The sequence below is a fragment of the Peromyscus maniculatus genome, chromosome 18, assembly GCF_049852395.1.
Source record: "Peromyscus maniculatus bairdii isolate BWxNUB_F1_BW_parent chromosome 18, HU_Pman_BW_mat_3.1, whole genome shotgun sequence".
Taxonomy (NCBI): domain Eukaryota; kingdom Metazoa; phylum Chordata; class Mammalia; order Rodentia; family Cricetidae; genus Peromyscus; species Peromyscus maniculatus.
In genome coordinates this window covers 4,354,184-4,381,912 of record NC_134869.1, presented here as the reverse complement: position 1 = coordinate 4,381,912, position 27,729 = coordinate 4,354,184, and the positions used below count along the sequence as shown (strand labels likewise).

The window sequence follows — 27,729 nt, the reverse complement described above, 5'->3', positions numbered from 1 at the left end:
TGAAGAGTTGGAAATTGCTTTTTTATTCATAAAAAGTCTTCAGTGGGGACTTTTAAAAGGCAGTCAGTAAATGCAGTGTATATATTTAGCCAACTATTAAAACACTGACAAGAATAGAATTAACAAAAAGTAACAAAATTTTTAACTAAAGTAAACACCAAGCAAACAAAACCCCAGCAAAGAGAAGACCTCTCCAAAAATTTAAGCTACAAATCTTCCACTCTAGACCCAACAAATCAATGGAGTACATTTGGCTTTCCAAAGCACAAAGATGACTCAGACCTCCTCTATAAGTTCTTTCTCAGGACCAGTCATGCCAGTCCAGGCTGTGAAGCTGGAGAATCCCTAGTCCTTTTCTTTATGGAAGACCCGATAACTGACTCACATAGGTGTGAGGGAGTGCTGTAGTCTCTGCAGTGCGTCATCTTCAGCAACACTTTCGCGAGACATGGAGTTGGCTTCAGCATTGCTCTGGGGAGGGAATCCTATTCTTCTCCATGTGGTATGTATAGATAACAGCATGACAGCCATGCAGGCTTTCTTGTCAGGTTTCTCACCACATGTGGAGGACTCAGACAGCTTACTAAAGACATGGAGAGTACACTGACAGAGTAACTCTGGCTCACCAACATACCCTCCCCATGCTGCTGTGCCCTGTTTGGGGACCACTTGTTAATAGATGGCTGGGTTCTGAGTAATCTTGGCAGGTCCTCTGTAGCTCAAGCTTCTTTCTGATGATTTATCTTCTCCTGGAATAATGCACCAACAGACACATGGATCCCTTGCTGGCAGGTTGGGATTTTCCTCACTGGTTAGTTCACAGCTATAAGATGTCTTTTCTTGAGGAGGTGTTGATGCTAGAGTGGAGTTGTCTTAAGTGGTGCTGTCAGAGAAAGAATGGCAATTATTCCCATAAGCATCCTAACTCTGCTATGGCCTAGACAAAACCAGGGCCTATTCATTCACAGGACACCAATGTGAAGGAAGAAAGACCACCCCACAAATGCCATGGTTGCAGGGGACAGGAGTCAATGGTGGCGCTTTTGCCTGGCACACTTGGTGTCCCTACTGAAGCAGGTTTGTCTGCAGCAGGCTCTGACCCTGAACTGTGGCCTGTTCTAGATCATGCTGGAGTGTTTTAGACCTAGGAGAGGAAGGCAGCTGGAACACAGGCCTGGTGGGGACCTGCCATGCCAACATTTGAGTCCCCACTGGCTCCATTCAGCTGGACAATCAGCATTACCTTTCAGCTGAGCTTATTCCTTTCTTCCTCAAGAGAGAAGGGCCAGAGAGCAGCTGGCCCTGGATTTTTTCTCAGCCTTTAAAAATTGCTAGAGATTGAACTGAGAAATACACATTGGTGAACAAAAAACAAACACACACACACACACACACACACACACACACACACACACAACACCAACACATTTCTCCAATAGTCCAGATACATTATTTTGAGAAAAAAAAAGCAGCATAGCAATGTCAGAGTCACAGTTCAGGAGAGATATGCATGGCCTTGAACAGATGCCAGGCAACTCAGAGACCTTGGAACCTAACTGTGTGAGGTCCTCTAGTGGTGTCTACACAACACTGCAGTGTGCAGGCTCTGTTTACTCCTGCAGCACAGAAACTTCCTTGGCTTCAACCTGTCAAACTCTAAACCTGCTTATTTCCAGAGAAACTTTCCCACAGCAAACAGATGCACACTGCAGAAAGCCTGTAATCAGTAAGAAGGGGCTCCATGCAAATCTGCACCTTACCTCTAAAGGTGCCATCCTGAAGGAAAATGAAGAGGCAGGAGGGCACACTGTCTTCCATCTAACACTCTCCCTGTTAGGTTTGGGCTGCCATAGGAACATGTGTGGGGAGACATAAAGATCAATGAACTCAGGACATATGAGAGCTCAGAAACGAAGAAGGGGACACAATCTCTAGCAAGATTAAGGATAATACGTATTTTTCCCGGACAGACATTTCTGTTGACTGAACCAGCTCATACACTCAGATGTTCTTTCCCTGGCTGTGAGTGAAAGGCTATGCAGATGGGCAGAAATCCAAATAGGACAGAGATTCAGGTAGAGGGGAACTACTGAGTGCCACTCCCTCCTGGCCTGGGGTCCTACCTCATCTGGGAGACAGTGAAGTAATGCTGCAGCTTTTCTGCCAAGACCTTGTGCTTGGTGACCAGATCTCTCTGCTTTAGCAGGTATTGCAGTCTCTCCTCCAATCTTTCCTGTTTCTGTTTAGTAGAAGATTATGTTCTTAGTGCAGGGTTGAACACTCATATGCACACACACACACACACACACACACACACACTCCTGAACACACACACTCTTGAACACAAACGTACAAGTGTGTATGCATATAAGCATACTACATTGCATTCACATGTTTAGTTTCCCAGATAATGCTAATATAAGAAAAGATCACCCAGGACATTTAAGAAGAAACTGAACAATCCTTAGATGGAAGAACACAGTGGGCAGGACAGATGGACAGATCAGTCAATGAAGTGCACAAACCTTGTAAACACAGTGCACAAACAAATGGACTTGTGAGGTGCTTGGCCTATAAGCCGTGCCTGTTCATCAAATTCCCCAGTCCATGCACTAAAGGCTTGGATCCCCAGCACTGGACGACAGGATGGTGGTGAAGCAGCCAATAGCTTCACCCAGTGCTTCCCAGTGTCTCCAAGGTAAACAGCTTCCTCCAAAAGGAGCTCTCTAAACCACAGGCTGCCTTACTTCAGACACAAAGCAATGAGCCCAGGAAACTAGAAAATCCTCAACCAGGTGCCAATATAATCCTTTCCTCCCTGTAAGGTGATTGTGTCAGGGATTTGTTTGTATAAGAGAAGGTTGACTAAGTCACAGACAAATTATTGCATGTATTATTTCTTACTAAACAAGATTCCATGGAAAGCCCGGACCACATTGTACTTTTACACTCACAGATGATGGGTATCTGAATAGTTGTGACTTCAGGGCTGCTCTGAAGATGACTGCTCCAACCCTGGTGTCAGCTAGTTTCTCTGTGAACAACTAATTTCCCATTCCAGAATCACTGGGTTACTTGGGGACTGCAGTTCAACTTTCTGAAAAATTGTACATAGCTTCTCATGGGGCTACACAATTTTACAACACCAGCAATGTCTGAGACTCTTTATTTCTTTCTTTATTTCTTTATCTCTTTATTTCTTTATTTCTCCTAACCCTCCATAAGGCCCATTTTAACTCAGACTTAACAACTTTGGAATAAAATCAGTTATTGAATGCTGCAGACACAGCAGAGGGTGAGTGCTTTAGACTGCAATGAGCGTAAGTGGGATGCACTGAGACAGCCCTATCTTCAAACTTCAGCATGGCTATGGAACTTCTGCTCAGCTGAGATACAACCACAAGCACCCCTGCAATTCAGAATCTCTCAGGGAATAAAATTCAGGCCAAGCTTCAAGGCCAAGGTCAACTCAGCAATGGTGAGGCCAAGGTGGAAAGAAAATGGTAGTAGGCCATGAGACTGAGAATAAAGCAGGGTGAGGGATGACACCTGACCATCCAGTGGGCAGTCACCATTCACTAAGAACAGAGAAGGGACACAAACCCTCATCCAGCCTTTCCTACCTCTCAGGCACCGTGATATGCCTCACCAGCTCTTTCCTCACCATCATCTACTGTAGAGAGCAAAAAGCCTTGTGCACACAGGTAAGTACTGGAGAAGCCAGGAAACTTAAACACACAGCTTACATCTTCAATGGAATGAGGAGCACAGCTGCTCTTCCTGGAATGCTAGGAATGATGTCATTTTATAACCTGGTGACCCTTTGCTGTCTGTTGAGACAGGCTCTGCCATATCTCACAGAATCAATGTTATTACTAATCCAAGCCCTAGTCCCCTGAATATTGAGCAATGCTTTTAGACCGTAAACCTACCCTTATGACTGAAGTCACTTGAGTTTTACAGCAGCCTAAGTGACTTCTATGTTATCTTACTAGTGGCTAATCCTGATGTATTATGTTTACCTCAGTCAAGCTCTCTACAGCCTAAATTGTGAGCACTATCTATGAGTCAACTGGATTTTGTCAAAGGCCTTTTTTTTTGGCATTAAGTAAAATGATCATATATTTTTTCTTTCAGTTTATTTATATGGTGGATTACATTGACTAATTTTCATATGTTGTACTGTTCTTACATCTCTGGGTTGAAAGCCTACTTGGTCATGATAGATGATCTCTTTGATATGTTTTTGGATTTGGTTTACAAGTATATTTATTGAGTACTTATGCATCTATGTTCGCTTGCACTAAGCACAAGGGCATCCACTTTTGTAAAAGAAACACTACCATAGCTTAAAGCACACACTGACTCTCACACCCTGATATTAGGGAACTTAAATACTCCAATCTCACCAATGTTCATGTAACCAGTGTGCAGGTCATATAGACAAAATTAACAGAAATGTTGGAGTAACTGAAGTTATAAACCAAATAAACCTAACAGGTATCTACAGAACATTCTACCCAAACACAAAAGAGTATACCTTCTGAACAGCACCTCATGGAACTTCTTCCAAAACTGACCACATATTCAAACATAAAGCAAGTCTCATCAGACACAAGAAAATTGAAATAACTCCCTGTATCCCAGCAGACCACCATGATTAAAGCTGGATATCAACAACAGAAAGAACAGAAAGCTTATAAACTCGTGGAAACTGAAGAACTCTGTACTGAATGAAAAGCGGGCCAAAACAGAAATGAATAAGAAATTAAACACTTTCTAGAATTCAATGAAAATGAATAAATAACATGCCCAAACTTATAGGACACAATGAAAGTGGTGCTAAGAGGAAAGTTCATAGCACTAAGTGCCTACATTAAAAAAAAGAGAGATCTCTTATTAGCAACTTAATAGCACACCTCAAACCTATAGAACAAAAAGAAGTAAGTACATCCAAGAAGAGTAGACTGCAAGAAATAATCAAACTCATAGCTGAAATCAGTAAAATAGACACAAAGAGAACAACACAAGAAAATCAATAAAACAAAGAATTGGTTCTTTGAGAAAATCAACAAGATAGATAAATCCTTACCCAAACTAAATAAAGATGGACAGAGAATATCCAAATTGATAAAATCAAAAACAAAAATGGGGACAAAACAAGAGACACTGAGGAAACCCAGAGAATCACAGGGATATACTCGTATGATTAAAAACTCCAGGTCTTTGATGAAAGGAAATGAAGATATCAAAAAGTGGAAAGCTCTCTGATGCTCATGATCAGAAGGATCAACATAGTAAAAATGGCCATTTTACCAAAAGAAAATTCAGATTCAACACAATCCCCATCAAAATTCCAACAATTCTTTAAAGACCTTGAAAAGACAATTCTCAACTTCATGTGGAAAAACAAAATAACTAGGATACCTAAAACAATCCTCAACAGTAACAGAACTGCTGGAGGTATCACCATCCCTGATTTCAAGCTGCACTACAGAGCTATAGTAATAAAACCACATGGTATTGGCATAAAACAGATACATTGATCAATGGAATCTAATCAAAGACCCAGACATAAATCCACATACCTACAGACACCTGATTTTTGATAAAGAATCCAGAAAGAAAGAATGGAAAAAAGGAAGCATCTTCAAAAAATGGTGCTGGTCGAACTGGATGTCTGCATGTTGAAGACTACAAATAGATTGATATTCTCTGTATTGTACAATACTCAAGTCCAAGTAGATGAAAGACCTCAGCATTAAACCAGATACACTGAACCTGGTAGAAGAGAATATAGGGAATATCCCTGAACACTGGCACAGGAGCTAAGATCAATTAATAATAACCCCATGAAACTGAGAAACTTCTTATGGCACAGGACACCATCAATAGGACAAAATGGCAGCCTATAGAATGGGAAAAGCTTTTCATCAATTCCACATCTGACAGAGGGAAAATATCCAAAATATATAAAGAATTCAATAGACTAGATATCAGCAAACAACACCATCCAATTAAAAAATGGGGTACAGACCTAAACAGAGAATTCTCAAAAGAAGAATCTCAAATAACTGAGAAACACCGCAACATTCTACAACCTTAGCTATCAGGGAAATGTGAATTAAAACTACTTTGAGTTTCCATTTTACACCTGTGAGAATGGCTAGGATTAATGACAGGAGTGACAGTTCATGCTGGTGTGGATTTGTCGCAAAGGGAATATTTCTCCATTTCTGGTGGGACTACAAACTTGTACAACCTCTGTGGAATCAATATGGTGGTTCCTCAGAAAATAGGGAATTGATCTACCTCAAGACCCAGGTATACCATTCTTGGACATGTAACCAAAGGATGCTCTATCCTACCACAAGGACACTTGCTCAAATATGTTCATTGTGGCTTTATTCATAATAACCTCAAACTGGAAACAACCTAGATGTCCCTCAATGGACGAATGAATAAAGAACATGTAGTACATTTACACAAGGGAGTATTACCCAGGTGTTTAAAAAAAATGACATCCAACTGGCATTGCAAGCAAATATGTGGAACTAGAAAAAAAAAAACCTCCTGTGGGAGATAACCTAGACCCAGAAAGACAAGTATAATTTGTATTCACTTGTAAGTATATTATTAGTTGTTAGGTAAAGGACAATCAAGCTACATTCCACAGATACAAAGTAGTTAGATGAAGAGAGGTCTCTAGAGGAAACACATGGGTCTCCCTGGGAAGGAAAACTAGAATATATTTTTCAGGGGGACTTGGGGTTAGTGGGGGCAGGATTAGAAGGGATCATGTATTAGGGGGAAGGGATGGAGGGAGAGAGTATGGGGAGAGACAGCTGGAGTTGGGGGGCCTTTAGAGTGTGTTGTGGAAAGCTAGTGCAGAGAAAACTTCCTGAAACCTACAGGGGTGATGCTAGTGAATATTCCTAGTAATGGCGTGTACAGAGTCTGAACTGACTGTCTTCTGTAGCCAGGCAAGGCTTCCAGTGGTGAGACTGGATTGCAGTCAGTTGAACTGTTGGGAAGGGAATTTAGATCCCTAAACAACCCAGATTGATGCTAGGACAAAGTGTTCCTCTCTGAAAACTGACAGTGGGGTACCATTGTTGTGGGCAACATCTACACAGTTCATTGAACATAGAGATATCAAGCTGTTTCCATCATGGAGCTCTCACCCCTATCTCCTATTCTGTTTGGCCTGGAAAGGTACTCTGCAGGCTATAGAAAGAGAAACATGGACACCAACCAAGCACAAAAACCTCACCATATAGTCTGTCCTCCCAGCAAGATGTGCCGGGGCTATGTTGGCACACAACTTGAGAGAGTGGCCATACAATGTCTGGTTTAACTTGAGGCCCATGGAAGGAAAAGCAGTCCATGCCCTACACTGCCAGGATGGCCAGGAACTGGAGACCAAATAGCCCACAGACCTAGGGTAGAACCAAATGTAACTACAAAAAAAATCAATAAAATAATTGCTAATATTCTTGACAATATTCTGCTATACTCATAGATTGGTGTCTTGCCAGTTGTCATCAAAGAAGTTTCTTCTAGCAACAGATGGGTGCAGAGACCCACAGTCAGTCATTGTGTGGAAGTGGGAGTCTAAATTGAAGCTCTCTATCAGGTCACATGACCCAGTGAATCACCTAAGCAGAGCTCACATGAACTCACACAGACTGATGCAACAAACATGGAGCATGCATGTGTCTGCACCAACTTCTCTGCGTACATGTTGGAATTTTAATGGGACTCCTAATAGTAGGAGTGGGTTTGTCTCTGACTCTTTTGCCTCCTCTCTGGACATCTTTCCTCCTATTGGATTGCTTTGTCCAGTCTATATGATGGCTTTTGTCTTGTCTTATTTTTGTTTGGTCTTATCTTGTTTTGTCATGTGTGGCTGTTGTCTCTTGGAGGCCTGTTCTTTTCTGAAAAGAAGCCAAGGGGGAGCAGATCTGAAGAGGAGGGGAGGTTTGTGGGCACTGGGAGGAGTGGAGGGAGGGGAAACTACTGTTGGGAACTATTGTATGAGAGAATGATCTATTTTCAGTAAAAAAGAGAATATTCACTCAATAAAAATAAATATAAATTGTTTAATAGTTATAACACTCTAAAATAGTTATTAACTATGTAGTATCTTCCCAAAGAAAAGCTTAAAATTTCCTTCCACTAAAATATTAACAAGGAGCCCAAATTCCTATGATTTGATGGCATATAATCATTTTCATATATAGCAGTAAGTTGCAGGCTGTGAATAATGGGCAGGAGGTAAGATTGCCTTTCCTGTGGAGACTGAATTTCATGGACAAATCAACAGGAGGGTTTGGATGCTGCCTCCTGCAGGAAAATCCTCTTCTATTGGAGGTCTCAGACACAAGAGCTGGAGGGTTGGTTGCCCAGAGCAAAAAGCAGCTGGAATGTATGAGATGGATAAAAGGTAATAACTTCCTCAGTTCCTTTAGCACAGACATCTTATCTGTTTGTTCCAAGTATAGATTACTTCCTGGCATTTGTGTGACTCCCAAGAAATATTCTTGAAAAGCAACCTTTATGTTATTCTTTTTAAAGCTACCTGTCTACTGATGATGACACATCTAAATTATATTTTCACTGATGTTTCTGAGATCACTAATAATTTAGCACCTATGTCTTAAAAATACATATTTGTAATCCATTGACCTTTGACATTTGGTTTAACTATTAATTACCCATCATCCTAGCTACTCAGAGGCTGAGACAGAAGAACTGAATATTAAAGGCTAGTCTGGACTCTACTGTGAGTTCAAAGTTAATCTGTGCAACTTGGTGTGACCATTAATCAAGATTTTAAAAGATGGGGGATATAGCTCATTGTTAGAATATGTAACAAGCATTTGCAAAGCCAGGGGTTCAATATTATTTTAATAATTAAATAAAAGCATGGGAGGCCTGCTATTTCTTGAAGGGAAATTAAAGAGGAGTGGACCTGGGGTAGGAGGGATCTGGGGGTGAAGGAGTGGGAGGAGGGGTGGAGGGGGAACTGATGTTGAGATGTAACATATGAGAGAAGACAAAAAGGGTGACAATGAGAACCACTCCTTTGGCATTTTCACAGGGCACTGCTCCTTCAAAGCTGTTTCCAACCTGTGATCTCACAAGAGGCTAACTCTCCAGAAAGACTTAGGAATGATCACAGAAACCAACAATTGGATGAGATGTTGGTGATCTGATGGATAAGTGGGTGGACGGTCCCATGAGTGTGTGAGTGTGTGTGTGTGTGTGTGTGTGTGTGTGTGTGTGTGTGTGTGTGTGTGTGTTTGCGTGTGAATGCACATCTGTATGATTAAAGATGGTGGGCAGCCTGCACACAATACCTCAGCCTACCTGCTTTTCCTTGGCCCAGAGGTCATAGATCTTCTCATGGGCTTCCCCACAGAGCCTCCTCATCTCCTCACAGGACTCTTGTAGTGAAATCTGCTCCCCCCTCAGCTTTCGGTTCTCCTCTCTCAAGATGCTCACTTTTTCCTTCAGATGAGTCCACTCACTCAGGAGCTGGCTGTGAAGGATGCTGAACCACCACAAAGAACAAGGTGAGCCCCATCCAGCCTCCATATGCCACTCCCACATCATCCATGCAAGGTCCCATGCCCAGACTAGAGTCCACTGTAGCCATGCCAGCATAATCTAGTAGCTGGCAAAGCCAGAGAAGAGCCAAATTTCAGAGAGACTCAGACTGTCTCTGAAAACCCTGAAACTGAAAGGGATCCATGTACTTCTGAGAGCACGGTTTGCCTCCCCCAACATGTGCTTAACTGTTCATGGTATTGGGAAAACAACAGCAGGTAGAGGGTAAACATTCTTGATGGAGGACAGAAGATCCAATGGGAATAGATTCCATCTGTGGGTCCCATGGGAACCAGCTCTGTAAGCCCCTGTCAGAGTCCCAGAGACACACGAATGCCTGATACCCCATCATGGTGCTAATAGTTTTTCTATCTAGAGGCCTCTGAGGCTGGCAGGACAATGATGGGAGTGGCTCACAGACACTTCACTCTTAGCAAAACTGGTCCAAGAGGCCCAAGTCAAGAGCACAAGGCAGACTGCTTGCTATGGGGCTCACAGGCGAGAACAAAAGGCCTCACTTTGGTTCAAAGACAAAAACATGGTAAAAAGCAGTCACTCCCAAGTAATGGGGTTGCAGTGAAGTCAGTTACTCACCTGCAGGAGACAGTTTCCTCGGTCAACTCCTTGCACTTGTTCAAGGCCTCACTTATCTCATTAGGGAATTTCTCCAGGTCCACCATCACTTTTTTATGTTCCATATTCAGCATCTCCAGCTCGAAATTGAGCCTGTGGTAGGGCATGGCCCAGGAACAAAGAACCCCATGAACACAGGACCCAATGACCATATGAATTCAGGTGGTGCCCTCAACTACCCCAGCACAGTTAATGTCACATTATGGTACCTATGAAGTAGGACAATGGGGTGCTTATTAAACTCGCTGTCCTGGCCTCAGACCAGCAGTCAGGTGGTGCTAAGAGAGTGAGCCAGGGCTGCAGGGGTGCCATCACTGGGTCTGGAGGAATTGATTAGCTCTCCAAGAAGTCCTCAGGGGTCTGTGCCACAAGTCTGGGCCCACCAGAAATGTATGATAATGTTGTTCGTGTCTTCAGAATGGGGATTTTTGATCCCAGGTTCCTATTGCTATATGGATGCCCAGATCACATAATCAGTATTTTCAGGGAGTAGACCCAACTTAAGGGTACATTTATAAGTCTCCAGTTGGTTCCAATAGGCTGCCAACATGAGCACACAGGCCAAGAACACTGTTGCTCACAGTGAGTTCCCTGACCTTAGTACTGACATCACCTGGAAACTGTGACACAGGAAGAACCAAATGCCCTGCCAGAGATCTCCAACTGCCAGGACTGGGTGGAAGCAGGGCAGCCTGTATCCCCATCTTACTCCCAACTAGGCTTCTGTTCTGCCTCTCAGATGCACCCAGAAAAATTAGCCTGGGCATGAGGATACCCTGAAGGCACAGCCTCCAATGACCTGAGGATTGCTGGAGTTGACTCAGTAGGATCAAGATAGTCACCATAGAACTGGACATAATGACTACCTGTTGTTCAAATCATTGTCAGTGAAATTGGCTAGGATTATAGAGAGTTCATTCCTCTCATTGGTCATCATCTGTAGCTGACGGGTCAGTCTATCCACCTTGTTCATCTGCTGTTCTTGCTCAGTGAGGGAGGTTGGAGTTGAAGCCTTTCCAGTAGTCCCTGTATAAAGATAAACATAAGTGAATTTGTATGGTTGCATGGCACAGTGCCAGGAGAGATCATGTTGAGTCCCAAGAAGAGGCCTGAGAAAGAGGGAATACATGGAACCCAGTGAAGACCCAAAGAGCAGGACAGCTGTCCTCAAGTTGGGGCTCAGAAGCCATGTCTCTGTCCCCAGTCACTTTGGCTAGATATGTGCACCAGCCCCTACTGCAGTTCCACTGTCCCTGGAAGGCATATGTTACCCAGCCATGCAGCTCTGGAAATATCAGCTCATATCTGACGTGAGACAGGAAAGTCCTGAAGTCCCTAGTGCTTAGCACCACCAATCCCTTTTCACCTGTGTCCAGGACTAAAAGTAACTGAATGTCTAACCTTGGTGCATGGATAGGGAGTTTCCCTCCTTGGTACTCACATCAGATACCCATGGAACTTAAAGGAATCCACTGACAATGAACTGTAGGAACACCCTACCCTGACACCTCCTTAGTCTGTGACTCCTGCTGGCCTTCTTCACTACTCAAAATGAAATTAAGGAACTCCCAGAACAGCAGCTGCAGCCTTGACAACTCCTGGCTCTCTGCCAACTAACCATCAGGAATCCTTGACTCTGAGTCTACCCTTTCAGGAATCCAGAGAAGCAGCATAGACCTATCTCTTTTTAAGACCCCAGCTACTGAACCCTATTTTTGGAAGGTCCATCTCAAGCCTCACCTCCTCCTTAGAAAGCCAGATTTCTCTGCCAATCAGTGTGTTCACTCTTGCCAACATGTCTTCTGGTGAGCCCTATAAGCACTTAAGGTATGCCCCAAGGACAGATGGTATTACCACAACCATGGTGAATTCACAGATCTTGTCAAGTGCTCTCCAGGAGATAATAGAATGTTCAGAGGAGGAACTGTTAGAGTCACTGCCAACTGTCATCACTTATTTGATAACTATCTCTTTCTCAATTCACTAAAAGCCAATCTTCCCTTTCCAGTAGCCTTCCTTGAGACACAGGGGAAGGCCTTCAGCACCTTCAGCATCGAGAGATCTCTGATTCATTAGAAACTTTTCACTAGGTCAACCTGTGGAGGTGAAGACTCACTTTCCAAACACTCTCCAGGAATGGGCTCGTCCCTTCCTTAAGATCTCTAATCAATAAGATGAGAAGTAAAGGATACTAAGAAATCAGCTCAGGATGATGGGGGAGGAAGATAAGTTCCATGAAGTGAATGAAGATATCAGGAAAGATGAACAGGGATGTTACACTGTGGGTGAGTGGGGGGAGATTATGAGTGTCCTGTCAGACCAAAAATAAGTCACATAGGTAATGATGAAAATTTTTCCAAAACTTCAGCAGAGTACAGTCCATCCATCATGATGTTAGCAAAGGTGTGATCACCTAGTGACAGGACAGACAGGAGATACCTAAGGACTGGGCATCCTCAGGTGAGCCCTCAGACACCAAGAACAAACACCTGCAGGAAGAGTGATGGCCCATTCCTGCACCCAAGTTAGAAAAAAGATGACTGGCTAGTGAGCGGGCAGGAACTCAGGAACCTTAGGGGTCACTGAAATGCAACAATGCTTGGTGGCTCCTGCCCTGCAAGTGGCTATGAGGTAAAATGAGAACCTCCCACTCTGGTCAAGGGACTTTACTCTGCCTGTTATTAGCATCACACAACCAAACAATGTCCACTGAGGGTGAAGTTCAGTGCTGTAACTGAAGCCTCGTTCTCCCTCCTATGCTTCTTCCCACTCGGAGTGAAAGCAGAGGCCCTGAGCAGAGCAGCTGCAGGCTTGACCATTCCTGGATCTCTGCCAAACTAACCACCAGAAACCCTCAACTCCAGGTCTGCTTTTTAGGAACTCAGAGAAGCTTAATAGGTCCATTACTTCTAAACAGCTCCAAGATCCTGAGTCCCATTGTGAAAAACCCAGCTGAAGCCTTTCCTCCTTCAGGAAGTTCCCTATCCCTTGTTCAGGACTCACTGCGCTTTCCCTGGAACCATTTATTTCTTGATGTGTGGCACTGAGAATGAAGGCCAGCTTCCTTCCTCCTCTCTCTAGTCTCGTTATGTTCTGCCTTCCGTCTCCCAAGGAGCCTGCTCAGTCTTGCCAGCATGGCTGCAAGTGAAACCTTTAGGCAATGAACAGATGCCCCAGTGGCAGTTGGTGTTACCATAACACTGGTGACATCACATGGAATGCCAGGGCTCTCCAGGATACAGGAGAATGTCCAGGAAGGAGTTGACTGATGTCCGCAGTACAGCCTTTATCTCCCTGATAACTACTTCACTCCAAAATGATCTGAAACCAAGGTGCCATATCAGAAGTCCCTCTGGGGGGTCACACAGAAACTTCTTTGGCACACTCTCCTTCCAAAGTCAGAGATCTAGCTCTCTGCTTCATTAGAAACTATCTATGGGGAGTTGAAGGCTCACTTTCAAAACACTGTACAGAAATGGCTCTTCCCCTGCTTCAGAGCCATACTCAGAATGATGAGAAATAAATGATGCTAAGGTATTGGGTCAGGATGATGGGGAGTAGGAGTGATGAGTCCTGTGAAGTAAACATCATGGGGGAAGATCCTCAGACTTTTAGAGGTTCATGAGTTCAAAACAAAGAGAAGTCACATAGGTAGTGATAAAAATTTCCCCTTGAGAGTAAACAGAGCTCACTCAAGCTATGAGGCTGTGAGTGAAGATGTGATTAGCTGGCACATCCATATCTGAATGGAATGGCAGAAGTTATAAAGCCAGCTGCGTGACAAAGATTCAGCAAAACTGAGCCACATCATGGCTGCCATGCCACCTTTGGTTTTCATCTCCACCTGTTACATACTTGGGGCACTTTTCATATTTGTACAATTTGAGGATATTGGGTTGATGGAAAATTCCTTATGAATCATTTATACCTTCTCCCAGGAATGCTGCTTCTAAGCTTACCCAGGAAAGTCCTGAACATACTATTCCTGGCCCACTTTTAGGGAGATATGCTTATCTATTGAAGGTCTTCCTTACACCTTGTAGGTTGTGACATATAAAGAAGCCAGAGGTCTCTTCATGAGGCTATGAGACACTCTTGAAACATCTGTCACTATACTTACACTGGAACAAGATATTCAAAACAAAGTAAATTCAAAAAGGTCAACACGATCCCATGGGCTACAGGAGTTGGCCACAGTTCAGATTACAAGGCTCTTCCCACTGTACACTCAGACAATTATGTGACATACAACTCTACCCTACACAGAGACATATTGATGAGCAAAGTATGGAGTGGAAAGATGATAAAAGTATGAGGACCTCCCTCTCTTAGAAGTTAGCTCATGTAGAGCCACTATTATGTCATATGACCAAGGAGCAACAGAATGCCAGGATTAAACATATAGACAAATTCTATAAAGATATAAATGTGAACATTGATTGTATTATGCCAGAGTTTGAATAATAACTTCAGCAGCTTTTGTCTGAGGATTTTTCCTGGGCACTCTGACCACTGAGAGTTAATAATACATTGCTTGAGATATGGCAAAATGCCCAGAATGGTTGAAGATTTTGTTTTGGTCTAGTGTCCTTGAAGCAACCAAAGCAACCAGCCTGAGCACAGGCTGTCAAATGCCTCTAGATTCTCCAAAAATTGGGCTATGGGGTTAATGAGTAAGAATGACAACTGTTTATTAATGATGTCAAAACTTGATGGAAAATTATTGGAAATAATAACTCTGCTCTGTCATGGTTTATTAATGATCACTAAAAGATGAGTGAAAGGAAGTGAAACATGAGTCCAAAACCAAAAATGATATGTTCTATGTTTCGGAACATCATGAATGTATCCATGATAACTAAATTCTGTATAAATAAACACTGGCTGCTAGTCAGTCAGGCTGCAAGGTTCTCCCGACAACCATGGCCTGGCTCACTTCCTCCCCTCCCCATGCCTTACATCCTCTGCAGGACCCATTTACCACCAGGGATGGCTCCCTGAAATTAGCTCTTTACAGGTCTGGCTATAGACACATGAACCCAGTTAAGCCCTCAGATCTTTAGAACAAACAGTCCTAGGAAGTGTATGATGGTCCAAATCTTGAATCAATAGACAAAGGAAAGGTCAGTGGCAAGTCAGTGCTCAGTCTAGGCTATGTAGAGGCACCTTGAGTGGGAAACACACATGCACATGCACACACACACACACACACCAGGCATACAATAATCATGGGATAGAACAAGATGTACATCACTATTATGGTGTTCCAACCAGCAAACAAAAGTTAAATTCCTTGGTCTGGATCCACCTGTTACACTCTACATGCTTGGGAATGGTTGGTACTGCTATCTTTGGGTCAAATACACATAGGAGATCATGAGAAGGACAGGCAAGGAGAGAGCCTCAGGGTTGTTGAATCAAAGAGCTTTGTTATAACCTAACCTCACCCTTCTAATTTTGACAGTCCCTGTAAAGAGGAGCCACCCCATTGTCAGCCTAGAATGCATGTTCTCCAGATCTCTGGACTTTCTCCACCACAGCACGTTCCTTGGAACCAAGGGCTGATGAAGTCTATCAGGTGATCTCTGTTATTTCTGATGCTGAAGCCCCAATCCTGTAAATGTGATTATTAACTTTATTTCTAAATAGGTCATGTAGAGACCATGTTGAGGACCTATTGAAATTTAAGAGCAAAGCATGTGCCAAAACTGGTATGAAAATTTTTATGAACATGCAGAGCAGTGCTGGGGTAAAGAAGCAGAGGAGAGAAGCGAGATAGAGAGAAAATGTGAGAGATATGACTTTGCAAATCAATCTGAGATGTGAAAAGATCTAGAAAGCAAGGTATAATGGATTGCCTGCAAATTCCAGCAACTAAGAAGGAGGCCTGGAGCCAGTTGTACCCTTAGGAATTCAGACAGCTTGGCCTTTTCAATACTTAATTGTGAGACATCATACTTCCACGAACACATTTCCCCAGCCCAGAAGATATACCTATCCACTCTAGCCAAATATACACAAAACCATTCTGTATGTGCCTACCTCTTATCTCACTGATGTTTCATACCAAAAGAGGATTCATTGTCTTCCAAATGCCCTGAGATTCAGCTGACAGGGGCCAGCACCTGACCTTCACAATGCTTTCCCCCAGCTTACCCTTGGCTCATGGAAGGTGTTCAGAAAATGAACTGATAGATAAGACTTTGCCTAGCAGATTCTCAAAATGTAGTCTTGAGATTATCAGTCTCTGGATAACAACCCTAACCCATCACTCTACAGAAAAGAGGATCTCATTGGTCAGCTAGCTTTTTTCCTTCACTTTATATCCTTCAGGTAACCAGGGGACAGTCTCCTGAAGCTCATTTAGAGTCCACAGGATGCAGCTTAGTTTCACAACCCTCAAGTCTGACCTCAGAAGCCAAGAGAAAATTGGCACAGTTCACAAACACTCATGTGGATGGAGATGCCCAGGTTATCTGCCTAATCACTCTAGAACCTTGCTGATGCTGGAAGTGAGATGCAGGGACAGCATATAGTCACCATACTAAGCAAGCCATCTTCTCTAATATCATCCCAGGACACTCAAAGCTTGCAGGAAAGACCCAGTTCTGTTTTTGTCCACTGCCTCTTAAAGCCCTTAATATTGTGAGGAATGTAAATGTATTATTTCTGCTTAGATATTTGCCTAGAAAAGAAAACTGATGTACCCAAAACATAATGACTTCTGATCTCTCTGGCTCTAAGAGAGTGTTTTTCTAAGTGTGTACTCCTTAGTAAAATGCAACTTGTGTCTTCTATTGCTTAACATTTCCCTTCTTTGCATAGTACACACCATCGGGAGTTTGGCTAAATCATCAGAGAATGGGCTAATGCAGCCATCATCCCTTTGCTTTAACATTAGTGAGTGATATGCCCCAACAACTACAGCCCTTTATGTTACCTTCACATTTATTTTCTAAAAAGATTTCAGAGAACTTACTTACAGATATCCTAACAGATGGGTCCTTAAGGGATCTATGACTATTTACCATTAAGTCTGTGCAAATTCTTCATGCTTGATGCTTGCAGCCCTTGTCTTGGGCTGAACTTAGGATACTCTTCCAGGAATAGAATTGTCTCAGAGAACTTAAAATAAAAATATGAACATAAAACTAAATTAACCCAATATTTAAAATAAAAATGTTAGCCTTGTATTAATGATGGTACATAGACATCAGCACCTTTCCACATAGGTAGGAACCAGAAATACCTGGAAAGTGCATGTGCACCAAGTGTACATGTTATTTTATCAAGTAGTTACTGAATGCACTGCTCCCATTAGAAATGGTAACCTCTGCTGAATGTACAAAGCAACAAATACTGACCTTGGAATATTCTGCAAGTTGTAATTCAAAGTATGAATTACTGGGACCTACTACTCAGATGTATTAATAAAAATTTCACTGTATGATTGCTCTGCAGAGTACCCAGGTTGCAGTTCACTCACCAAAAGGTAGTTCACAGCCCTCTCTAACTCCAATTCCAGAAGACATTTTGCCCTCTTCCAACCTCTTTGGGCAGTGCAATGATGTGCTGCAGAGACATACATTCAGGCAAAACACCCATACACACAAAATGAAAATGAAGTGAGATTTTTAGTGTTCTGGATATTAGATCCTTACTGAAACATTCACAAACTATTCTCATGTGTAGGTTCATGTGTTATTCAGTTTCTTTTTGTTATTCTTATTGTTGATGATGTTTGAGACAGGGTCTCTGTATGTAGTACTGAAACTCATCATGTAGCCTGTGCTGGCCTACAGACATCCAAATGCCTCTGCATCCATTGTGTTGGGATTACAAGTGTACATCACTATGCCTCACCTTTTTTTGGGTAACTTCTTTTTATTGTTTTCGTTTTGTCTTTTGAGACAGGATCTCACTCTACAGCCAAGACTATCCTAAATTTCACTCTGTAGACTAGGCTGACTTTGAACTCACAGACACTACCTGTCTATGCTTTCTGTGTGGTAGTATTGTGTTCCCCAAAATATTGTGTACCCTAATAAACTTATCTGGGGTCAGAGACAGAACAGCCACAATATTAAACATAGAAGTTAAGCAGTGGTAGCACATGCCTTTAATCCTACCATCCCAGAAGCAGAAATCCATGTGTTCAAGGATACAGCTAAGCATGGTGATTCACGCCTTTAATCCCAGAAAGTGAGCCTTTGATCTCAGGGAGTGATGGTAGAAAGCAGAAAGGTATATAAGGCGTGAGGACCAGAAACTAGAAGCATTTGGCTGGTTAAGCGTTTCGCTGGTTAAGCTTTTAGGTTTTGAGCAGCAGTTCAGCTGAGAGCCATTCAGATATGAGGAACAGAGGCTTACAGTCTGAGGAAACAAGATCAGCTGAGAAGTTGGCCAGGTGAGGTTAGCTGTGGCTTGTTCCATCTCGCTGATCTTCCAGTGTTTGCCCGGGCCAGCAGGGTCTCAACGGGGGCGACCCACCTGTGGGAGAGAATGAAAGGGACGGGAGACACAAAGAAAGACAGCAAGACAGGGTTCTGATCAAGCTGCAAATTTTGTTTTCCTTAGCAAGGCTTATATAGCATGGGAGGGGGGAGAGGGCAGGAAGGAGGAAAGGGGTGCAGGATATGCAGTTGAGGGGGGACTGCAGGTGAAGGGGGATGTGCAGGTCATGAGGCTGCAGGATTTTGTGCTAGGTGATAAGGTCACTGGTCAGGGCCCATTGTTCTGTTGCTATGCTACCTGACCACAGGATGTTCTTTTTCTTTGGGGGCATCTGGTTTAGGGCCTGTGGCTTATTCTCTGGCCCAGCTAGTACTTTTCCATGGTTCATGTTTGGTCCCTGACAAGTGTTCACCCCAATATCTGGTTCAGGTTTGATTTTATTAATAAGACTCTTTAAGATTCCTGCTACATCTCTTAGTCCTGGAATTTAAGGCATGAACCATCATGTATGGCATGATGTTTGATGTGTTTTTAATAGATGGAGGAGAAAGAATATATTCATAGGAAAGAATTTCTGTACTATGAACTTAACGTAGTTAATCCTTCTATTTTCATATGAACTGTTATATGGATTCCAGTTCCCAATTAGGAGTGACAGGGAAGTAATCCCTCATTTCCACAAGTATCCCAGAGATTCCTGTACATTAACCTAAGTTCAGACTTGGTTTTCTATCTTGCCAGGTGGAATAGAAGTATATTTTATATTCTTCTGCTTTGATTGTGTTCAGCACTATCAGGCAGTCTGTTCAGTATACTCAAGAAGTAGTGATGTCCAGGAGGAGGTCACGTTTCTCACAGAGACACTTCTGTGTGGACTCTGTGAGCATGGCTGCTGCTGGGAACCTCAACTTCCTCTAATACTGAAATGGCAGAGCCTTAAACACTTAGGAAGTGAATTCAAAAACAATGAGGAGCAAAAGCTTGGGATGGAACTCTAGACTGTCCGTATGCTGGTGAAATGAAAAGCCCCACATCCTTCCTTGTTCATTGACAGGGACAGGAACTCAACAAAAATGTAAACTTGCCTTTGTGAGACATCAAGTAATTAATGAAAATCACAATATACCACAGGTTGCACCCAAACCTCCTCACCTCTCTAGGCATAGAAACTGCTCTATGATTAAAAGAAATATCCTGGCTGAACAAACTCTGAACTCTCCAGTCCCTCCTGTGTGGACTAAAGAAGTGGGAACTTGTTGAGTGTGGGTGGTGATTGAACCCCAAGCTTCCTACATGGTAGGACTCATTCTGCCAACTGAGCCATGTCCACAGCTATTGTCTTTTCCCCCTTTGCCTTTTCTTTTCTTTTTTTGATTTTTGATTTTTTTTTTGAGACAAAGTTTCTCTGTGTCACATCTATGGCTGTTCTAGAACTTGCTTTGTAGACCAAGCTAACCTCGAACTTACAGAAATCCACCTGCCTCTGCCTCCCGCATGCTGGGATTAATGGCATGCACCACCACTGCCTGGCTGCCTTTTCTTTTTTCAACAGTTAATCTCAATGTGTATCCCACAGAGGCATGCAATCTATCTCGTTTTGGTCTCTTAAGTGCAGAATGGAGGGAACCACACTCAACCTGAGGGATTTTTCCCCTGGGGGCTGCACTGTTCAAGTTACCTCTGCCAGCCGTTCATCACAGCATCTTCACAGGTATATTGTCTATCTGCTGAGGCACCTCTGAGGCAGTTTTCAACTAGGCATGTGGCTTCTCTGAGTGTACCCCCAACCCAATTCCAACATTGTAACCAGCCCTGCAGGATCTTCCCGGGTGTGTTTCCATGCTCCTGTATTTGAGGCAGGTGACCCTCCCTCCTTCCCATTCAAACGATGTCATTTCCCAGTAGTATATTATTTCTCAATATGATGAAAAGGGGGATTTTAATGAAGGAATGAGACTTCCTGTGCAGTGCTTGGAAAACAAGCACTCAGTTCCCTACATATGAAATACTTCCAAGAGGCCTATGCTGTGGGACGGTCTGTATGTCAAATTGCTCTGATTGGTCAATAAATAAAACACTGGTTGGCCAGTGGCCAGGCAGGAAGTAGGTGGGACAAGGAGAGAGGAGAATTCTGGGAAGTGGAAGGCTGATGCGGAGAGACACTGCCAGCTGCCGCCATGACCAGCAGCATGTGAAGATGCCGGTAAGCCACCAGCCACGTGTCAAGGTATAGATTTATGGAAATGGATTAATTTAAGCTATAAGAACAGTTAGCAAGAAGCCTGCCACAGCCATACAGTTTGTAAGCAATATAAGTCTCTGTGTTTACTTGGTTGAGTCTGAGCGGCTGTGGGACTGGCGGGTGACAAAGATTTGTCCTGACTGTGGACAAGGCAGGAAAACTCTAGCAACAAATGGCGCCCAACGTGTTGGCAAGAGTTTCCACCTAAAACCTGAGAAAAAAGATTCTAAAACGGAGCTAAAAACAGTTCCTAATTGTCTCTCTCAAATGAGCAGCAGCTGCCGGTTTGAGTTACTGGCGGGTTCCTGGTGTGTGCGCTTAACCTGCAGTATGGCGGGAATGAGGCCTCTGCAAGTGGCACATTAAGCTGCATGGTGGATTTAGCCTTTGCTAGTACAAAACAAAAAGAGGTTTCTGGGCTACACGCTGCTTGGATAAAAGCATAGACCCAGGATGGCTCCCAGAGCTGGCGGAAAAGGTACCACCGCCATGTTGGGAAGCTGAATTGGGCGGAGCCAGCCGCCACAGCGCCGTTTCAGGCTTAAAAGCCTGCAGTTTAAAGCAACAGGCTCAAGGTAATATAAAAAATAAGCCACATAGAGATGGCTACCACACAGAGAATCTGGATTATGTTCTCTTTGATATTCGGAACTGAAGAAAAACATTTGATTGCAAAAGCTGTTGAGTTATGCCAAAATGTGTATTTTAAAGGTACCTTGACTTCAAAATTTGGATATAAGGATATGTTGCTTTGGAAAAGAGGCTCTGGTTTTGTTTCCACAGAAAGCCAGAGGCTACGGATTTGTTCCAGATTAAGATACATCAGGTTTGACCAGCCAAGACCACCTGAAAGGTCTCCGATGACACCATGGCTCAGATAATCCAACATCCAGAATTGTTTCAAGGCAACTGGCTCAGACGATACAGCCTCATGGACTACTCCATGATCCTAAAATTTTCTTTGTGTCCCCTTAAGATACAGCGCCCCCCTCCAGCAGGAAGTAGTAAGAGAAGCTACGCCCAAACTCCCAAATATACCAAGCTGACTTTGGAAATGTGTAAAAGTTAAAACCTTCCTTTTAAAAAAAAGAAAGGGGAAGTGCTGTGGGACGGTCTGTATGTCAAATTGCTCTGATTGGTCAATAAATAAAACACTGGTTGGCCAGTGGCCAGGCAGGAAGTAGGTGGGACAAGGAGAGAGGAGAATTCTGGGAAGTGGAAGGCTGATGCGGAGAGACACTGCCAGCTGCCGCCATGACCAGCAGCATGTGAAGATGCCGGTAAGCCACCAGCCACGTGTCAAGGTATAGATTTATGGAAATGGATTAATTTAAGCTATAAGAACAGTTAGCAAGAAGCCTGCCACAGCCATACAGTTTGTAAGCAATATAAGTCTCTGTGTTTACTTGGTTGAGTCTGAGCGGCTGTGGGACTGGCGGGTGACAAAGATTTGTCCTGACTGTGGACAAGGCAGGAAAACTCTAGCAACAGGCCTACTTTGTTCTTGGTGTACTGAATGTCCCAAGCAGATACCAGAAATAAAATGACTGAGGATAGCACTCTGGGTATTACTCCCAATGACAGTAATAGGGTTGAGAGAGGATCTCAGCTGCAGAAACCCTTGAATCCTTCAAGAACAGCAAAGGCAGAAGAAGGTGGCAGCCATCAGAAATGGAAAGAAATGAACAAAAAACAGAGGTAAGACTAAAGAAAAAGAAGTCTATGAGCAGCCAGAGAAGGGGACCTAAATCTCTGGGTATCATAAGAGTTCAAATGCATGATCATGTCTCCTAGAACAAGAGTCTCACAGTCCAGGATGAAATCAGTAATGCTGGGAATGGGCACATGTGTGTGATAAATCCCATAAAGTTCCTGATCCATTGGGCTTCAGGAGAAATATAACACTAGAAGAAACCACTTGTCATTGTCCTTGCCTAGTCACTGTCCCTACCAGTGCTCCCCATCAGGTAAAACAGCAGAAGTTGCCAAAGAACAGCATTTGAAGAGTTTCTCCTTGTCTACCTATGGTTTTGGTCTGTTATAGAAAACGGGTCCTTGACCATCTGAACCTTCATAGAACCGTGATTTACTCCACTTTTTAGAATCCTATACATTACCTTCCAATAAAGAGACTCATCATTGCAGTACTCATCAGGTGGATGACCTCAGATAGGAAACTTCGAATTTAGACCTGTGAGGATATAGGAAAGACAAATTGCATAACGAAGAGGGAATGCTACTTCTTTACTAAGTAGTTAAATCACTGTGATGAAAACATCTCTTTTAGCCGATGCCATTGACTAACACATGCTTAACATATCTTGGCATTGACCAATGAGCGTGTGTATATAATCATCTCTTGTGCTGAGAAAATGGAGTAATGAGGGACAGGTAAGGGTTCCATCAACTCAAGATACTTCTTCCCTTGCTTCCATAGCTCTGGGTTTGCAGGTGTGCCTACCGAGGTTGATAGGATTGGTGTAAGCATTGGGAAACTGTCCTACCCAATAAGACAACACCACTTTTATTTCTCCAGAAACAGAAGACAAACAAAGTAGGAGGAAGGGATATGAAAATTTGCCACTTTTCTTACATTAGTTCCCTCCTCCCTCTCTATTTACAACAAATTTGAGCCTGGAGTGATTTTCCATTTAAGTTAAATTGTCAACATCTTTATGACATGAATACAAACACTAGCCTCACAGCACAGTGCTATCTTCTTCACACAGGCACAGCTGATTCAAACCACTGGCACAAAGCCAATGGTTCTACCAAACTAACAGATGGACTTGAGAAAATTAAATGATAGGTCCTTTAAAACAAAGTAGAAATTCACACTTTTATGAGGGAAGGATTGAGAGTTTCATAGCTACAAAGTTAAGGGGGAGATTCTCTTTTGGCTATGGTTAAAAACTATTATCTCCTAGCAAAGTTGTTTTTCCCATGATTTTAAACAGTTTTTGTTTATTCAGTCATTATAAAAATAAACATTCATACGATGAATATATGGAAATCTACTGATGGGTACTTTAAAAACAATATATTTATTTAGAGAGAAGGCGAAGATGATAGATAGATGATAGATAGATAGACAGACAGACAGACAGATGACAAACAATACATGCCATACTATTCTGTCATTCTGCTCATGTGAAGACAAAGAAACAAATTGGGAGGAGGAAACTCTCTCTTTTCACCTAAGTAGCCATCTCAGTGTCCCTTCCCTGGTACCTTTCATGATCAACTTGAGGATTTGCCTTAGAGGGGTTTTGATGGTTCTGAAATTTAGAGAACAATGTATATTAAAAGGCACTGTGAATGATTGTGTAGACATTTATTTATTTCAAATTATGGATGCTCTTAATTAAAGCTAACCCTGGGGGTAAGATTCTTGATGGAAGGACTGTTATCTGTCTAGCTGGAAGAAATCTCGTCTGAAAAAAAAAAAAACTTAAGTAACGGAGTCACACGACTTCCTGTTTGTTCATGTTTCAGTTAGGTTCCAGGGTACTTCATAATCAAATATTTATTCACTAAAGAAAGAAAATGAAATGCCACTTAAGATTACCTTTTCTTGAACATGATGTAAACATTTGTGGAAATGCTCAATAATAATCACAGGCATTATGAAATTCTTCCTAAGGAAGGTAAAAAGAAGATAGTTAAAAGCATAAGTGAATGAACTGAGCCATGCTGACCATCTGTGTCTGCAGAAAAAAATCTTCTAGTCCCAAGTCAAAAATCTGAATTGTGGTGACAGTGACTGTCTCATACTTTTCTTTAAGAAGATAAAAGTGATCCTGCCCAGAACTCCCATCTGGACCAGAGGTGAGTGTCTGGGATCATACCCAAGGAGGCCTGCCCCTAGGTCCCATCCCTGGGCCCAGCCATTCCTGGGGAAGACCCGCCCAACTGGGCCCCAGTTGATGGCCAGCAGGCAGGGCTCCCCTGGGAAGGTTCCCCTTCTCTAAGACTCCCCACTGGACCCTGCAATCTACACACCCTGCCCCCACACCCATCCACCTGAGACCCCAAGCACTTCCTGATAGAAGAGAAAGTAGGAAGTAGTCTTGAATGCATTGGCATAGGAGATCACTACCTAAATATAACACCAGTAGCACATACACTGAGAGAAACAATTAATCAATGGGACCTCTTGAAACTTAAAAGCTTTTGTAGAGCAAAGGACATGGTCATCAAGACAAGCAACAGCCTACAGAATGGGAAAGGCTCTTCACCAACCCCACATCTGACAGAGGGCTGATATCTAGAATATATCAAGAACTCAAGAAATTAGACATCAAAATGCCCAACAGTTCAATTCAGAAATGGGCTATAGAGCCCATTCTTACAGAGATCAACAGAGGAAGCTCAAATGGCTGAAAGACATTTAAGGAATTGCTCAACATCCCTAATCATCAGGGAAATGCAAATCAAAACGACTCTCAGATACCACCTTACACCTGTCAGAATGGCTAAGATAAAAAACGCTGAAGACAGCTTATGCTGGAGAAGATGTGGAGCAAGGGGAACTCTCCTCCACTGCTGGTGGGAATGCAAGCTTGTACAGCCACTTTGGAAATAAATATGGAGCTTTCTTAGAAAATTGGGAATCAATCTCCCCGAATATCCAGCTATACCACTCTTGGGCATATACCCAAGAAATGCTCAATCATACCACAAGAGCACTTTGTGGTAGTCAGAACCTGGAAACAACCTAGATGATCTTTAACTGAAGATGGATAAATAAAATGTGGTACATATACACAATGGAGTACTACTCAGCAGAGAAAAACAATGACATCATGAGGTTTGCAGGCAAATGAATGGATCTAGAAAAAAACCATCCTGAGTGAGGTAATCCAGACTTAGAAAGACAAACATGGTATGTACTAACTTATAGGTGGATACTAGATGTAAAACATAGGATGAACAGACTGCTACTCACAACTCCAGGGAGGCTACCTAGTAAGGAGGACCCTAAAAAAAGATACAGGGATCACCCAATGACAGAGAAATGGATGATATACATGAGCAAAGTGGACATGGGGTGGTAATGAAGGGCAAGGGTCGGGGGAAAGAGAGTGTAGGGGAGTGGGAGATACCAGCTGAATCAAGAAGAGAGAGGCAGAACAAAGAAAGAGACCATGACAAATAAAGACCCCATGGGAATAGGAAGAAGCAAAGTGCTAGAATGGTCCCCGGAAATCCATAAAGATACCTCCACAATAGACTACTGGCAATGGTCGAAAGAAAGCCCGAACTGACCTACTCTGGTGATCGGATGGCCAAACACCCTAACTGTCATGGTAGAACTCTCATCCAATGACTGATGGAAGCAGATGCAGAGATCCACGGCCAAACCCCAGGTGGAGCTCTGGGAGTCCAATCAGTGAGAAAGAGGAGGGATTGTATGAGCGAGAGATGTTGAGACCATGGTTGGAAAAAGCACAGGGACAAATAGTTAAACAAGGGGAAACACATGAACTATGAACCAATAGCTGAGGAGACCCCAACTGGATCAGGCCCTCTGGACAAGTGAGACAGTCAATTAGCTTGAACTGTTTGGGAGGCATCCAGGCGGTGGGACCTGGACCTGTCCTTAATGCATGAGCTGGCTTTTTGTAGCCTGGGGCCTGTGCTGGGACACTTTGCTCAGCCTGGGTGAAGGGAGGAGGGGAATGGAACTTTCTTGACTGAATCTACCAGGCTGAGCTAAATCCCCAGGGGAGTCCTTACCCTGGAGGAGATGGGAATGGGGGGTGAATTGGAGGAACGGGGGCTGGGGGGGCGGGAGGGAGGACAGGGGAATCTGTAGCTGATATGTAAAATTAAATTAAATTATAAAATAAAAAACATAAAAGTTTGTATTAGATTTTTAATGCTATTGAACTGTAAACTTTTAAATAATAGAGTTTTAAAATTCTTTGAGAATTTCATCTATGCATACAGTGCATTTTGATCATATTACCCCTCATTCCTCTCAAATGGTTCCTGATCCACTCTGCTAACCCCAACATTACTAAATCCATACCTTTTTTTTTTTTTTACAGTTTTTGGTTGTTGTTTACTTTTTTTTCTTTTTTTTGTGATATATATTTTTTATTTTACAATACCATTCAGTTCGACATATCAGCCATGGGTTCCCCTATTCTCCCCCCTCCCACCCCCTCCCCTTACCCCCAGCCCACCCTCCATTCCCACCTCTTCCAGGACAAGTCCTCCCCCGAGGACTGTGATCAACTTGGTAGACTCAGTCCAGGGAGGTCCAGTCCCTTCCTCCCAGACTGAGCCAAGTGTCCCTGCATAAGTTCCAGGTTTCAAACAGCCAACTCATGCCATGAGCACAGGACTTGGTCCCACTGCCTAGTTGCCTCCCAAACTGATCAAGCCAATCAACTGTCTCACCTATTCAGAGGGCCTGATCCAGCTGGGGGCCCCTCAGCCTTTGGTTCATAGTTCATGTGTTTCCATTCATTTGGCTATTTTTTTTAATAATTGAGTAAAACTGAAATTTATTATATGCCACAGTCGTCCTAGGGACCTCCATGCTATATATATAGCCTCTATGGTTCTATGGGTTGTGGTCTGATTGTTCTTTATTTTATATCTAGAGTCCACCAATGAGTGAGTACATACCATAACTGTCTTTCTGGGTTTGGGTTACTTCACTCAGGATGATTTTTTCTAGTTCCATCCATTTGCCTGCAAATTTCATGCTTTCATTGTTTTTCTCTGCTGAGTAGTACTCCATTGTGTATATGTACCACATTTTTTTCATCCATTCT

General features: G+C 43.0%; 1 protein-coding gene across 8 annotated transcripts; it reads right to left on the bottom strand.

Moving 5' to 3' along the window:
* On the bottom strand, nucleotides 1–27,729 carry LOC143269215 (disks large homolog 5-like). 8 transcript variants are annotated; one of them, XM_076554239.1, is made up of 8 exons: nucleotides 27,581–27,729; nucleotides 24,510–24,579; nucleotides 23,059–23,132; nucleotides 11,112–11,271; nucleotides 10,207–10,338; nucleotides 9,373–9,556; nucleotides 2,124–2,239; nucleotides 1,354–1,844 (listed from the first exon to the last, which is right to left on the bottom strand). In XM_076554239.1, exons 4-8 carry the CDS (start codon nucleotides 11,216–11,218, stop codon nucleotides 1,763–1,765), a joined length of 621 nt encoding a protein of 206 aa, XP_076410354.1. In that variant the 5' UTR covers nucleotides 11,219–11,271; nucleotides 23,059–23,132; nucleotides 24,510–24,579; nucleotides 27,581–27,729; the 3' UTR covers nucleotides 1,354–1,762. The 8 variants fall into 8 exon arrangements, 7 of the variants coding, with proteins under 7 accessions (XP_076410351.1, XP_076410352.1, XP_076410353.1 ...); XM_076554240.1 differs by lacking the exon at nucleotides 27,581–27,729 and adding an exon at nucleotides 26,210–26,286; XR_013045628.1 differs by lacking the exons at nucleotides 1,354–1,844; nucleotides 23,059–23,132; nucleotides 24,510–24,579; nucleotides 27,581–27,729 and adding exons at nucleotides 1–883; nucleotides 1,244–1,331; nucleotides 13,249–13,433.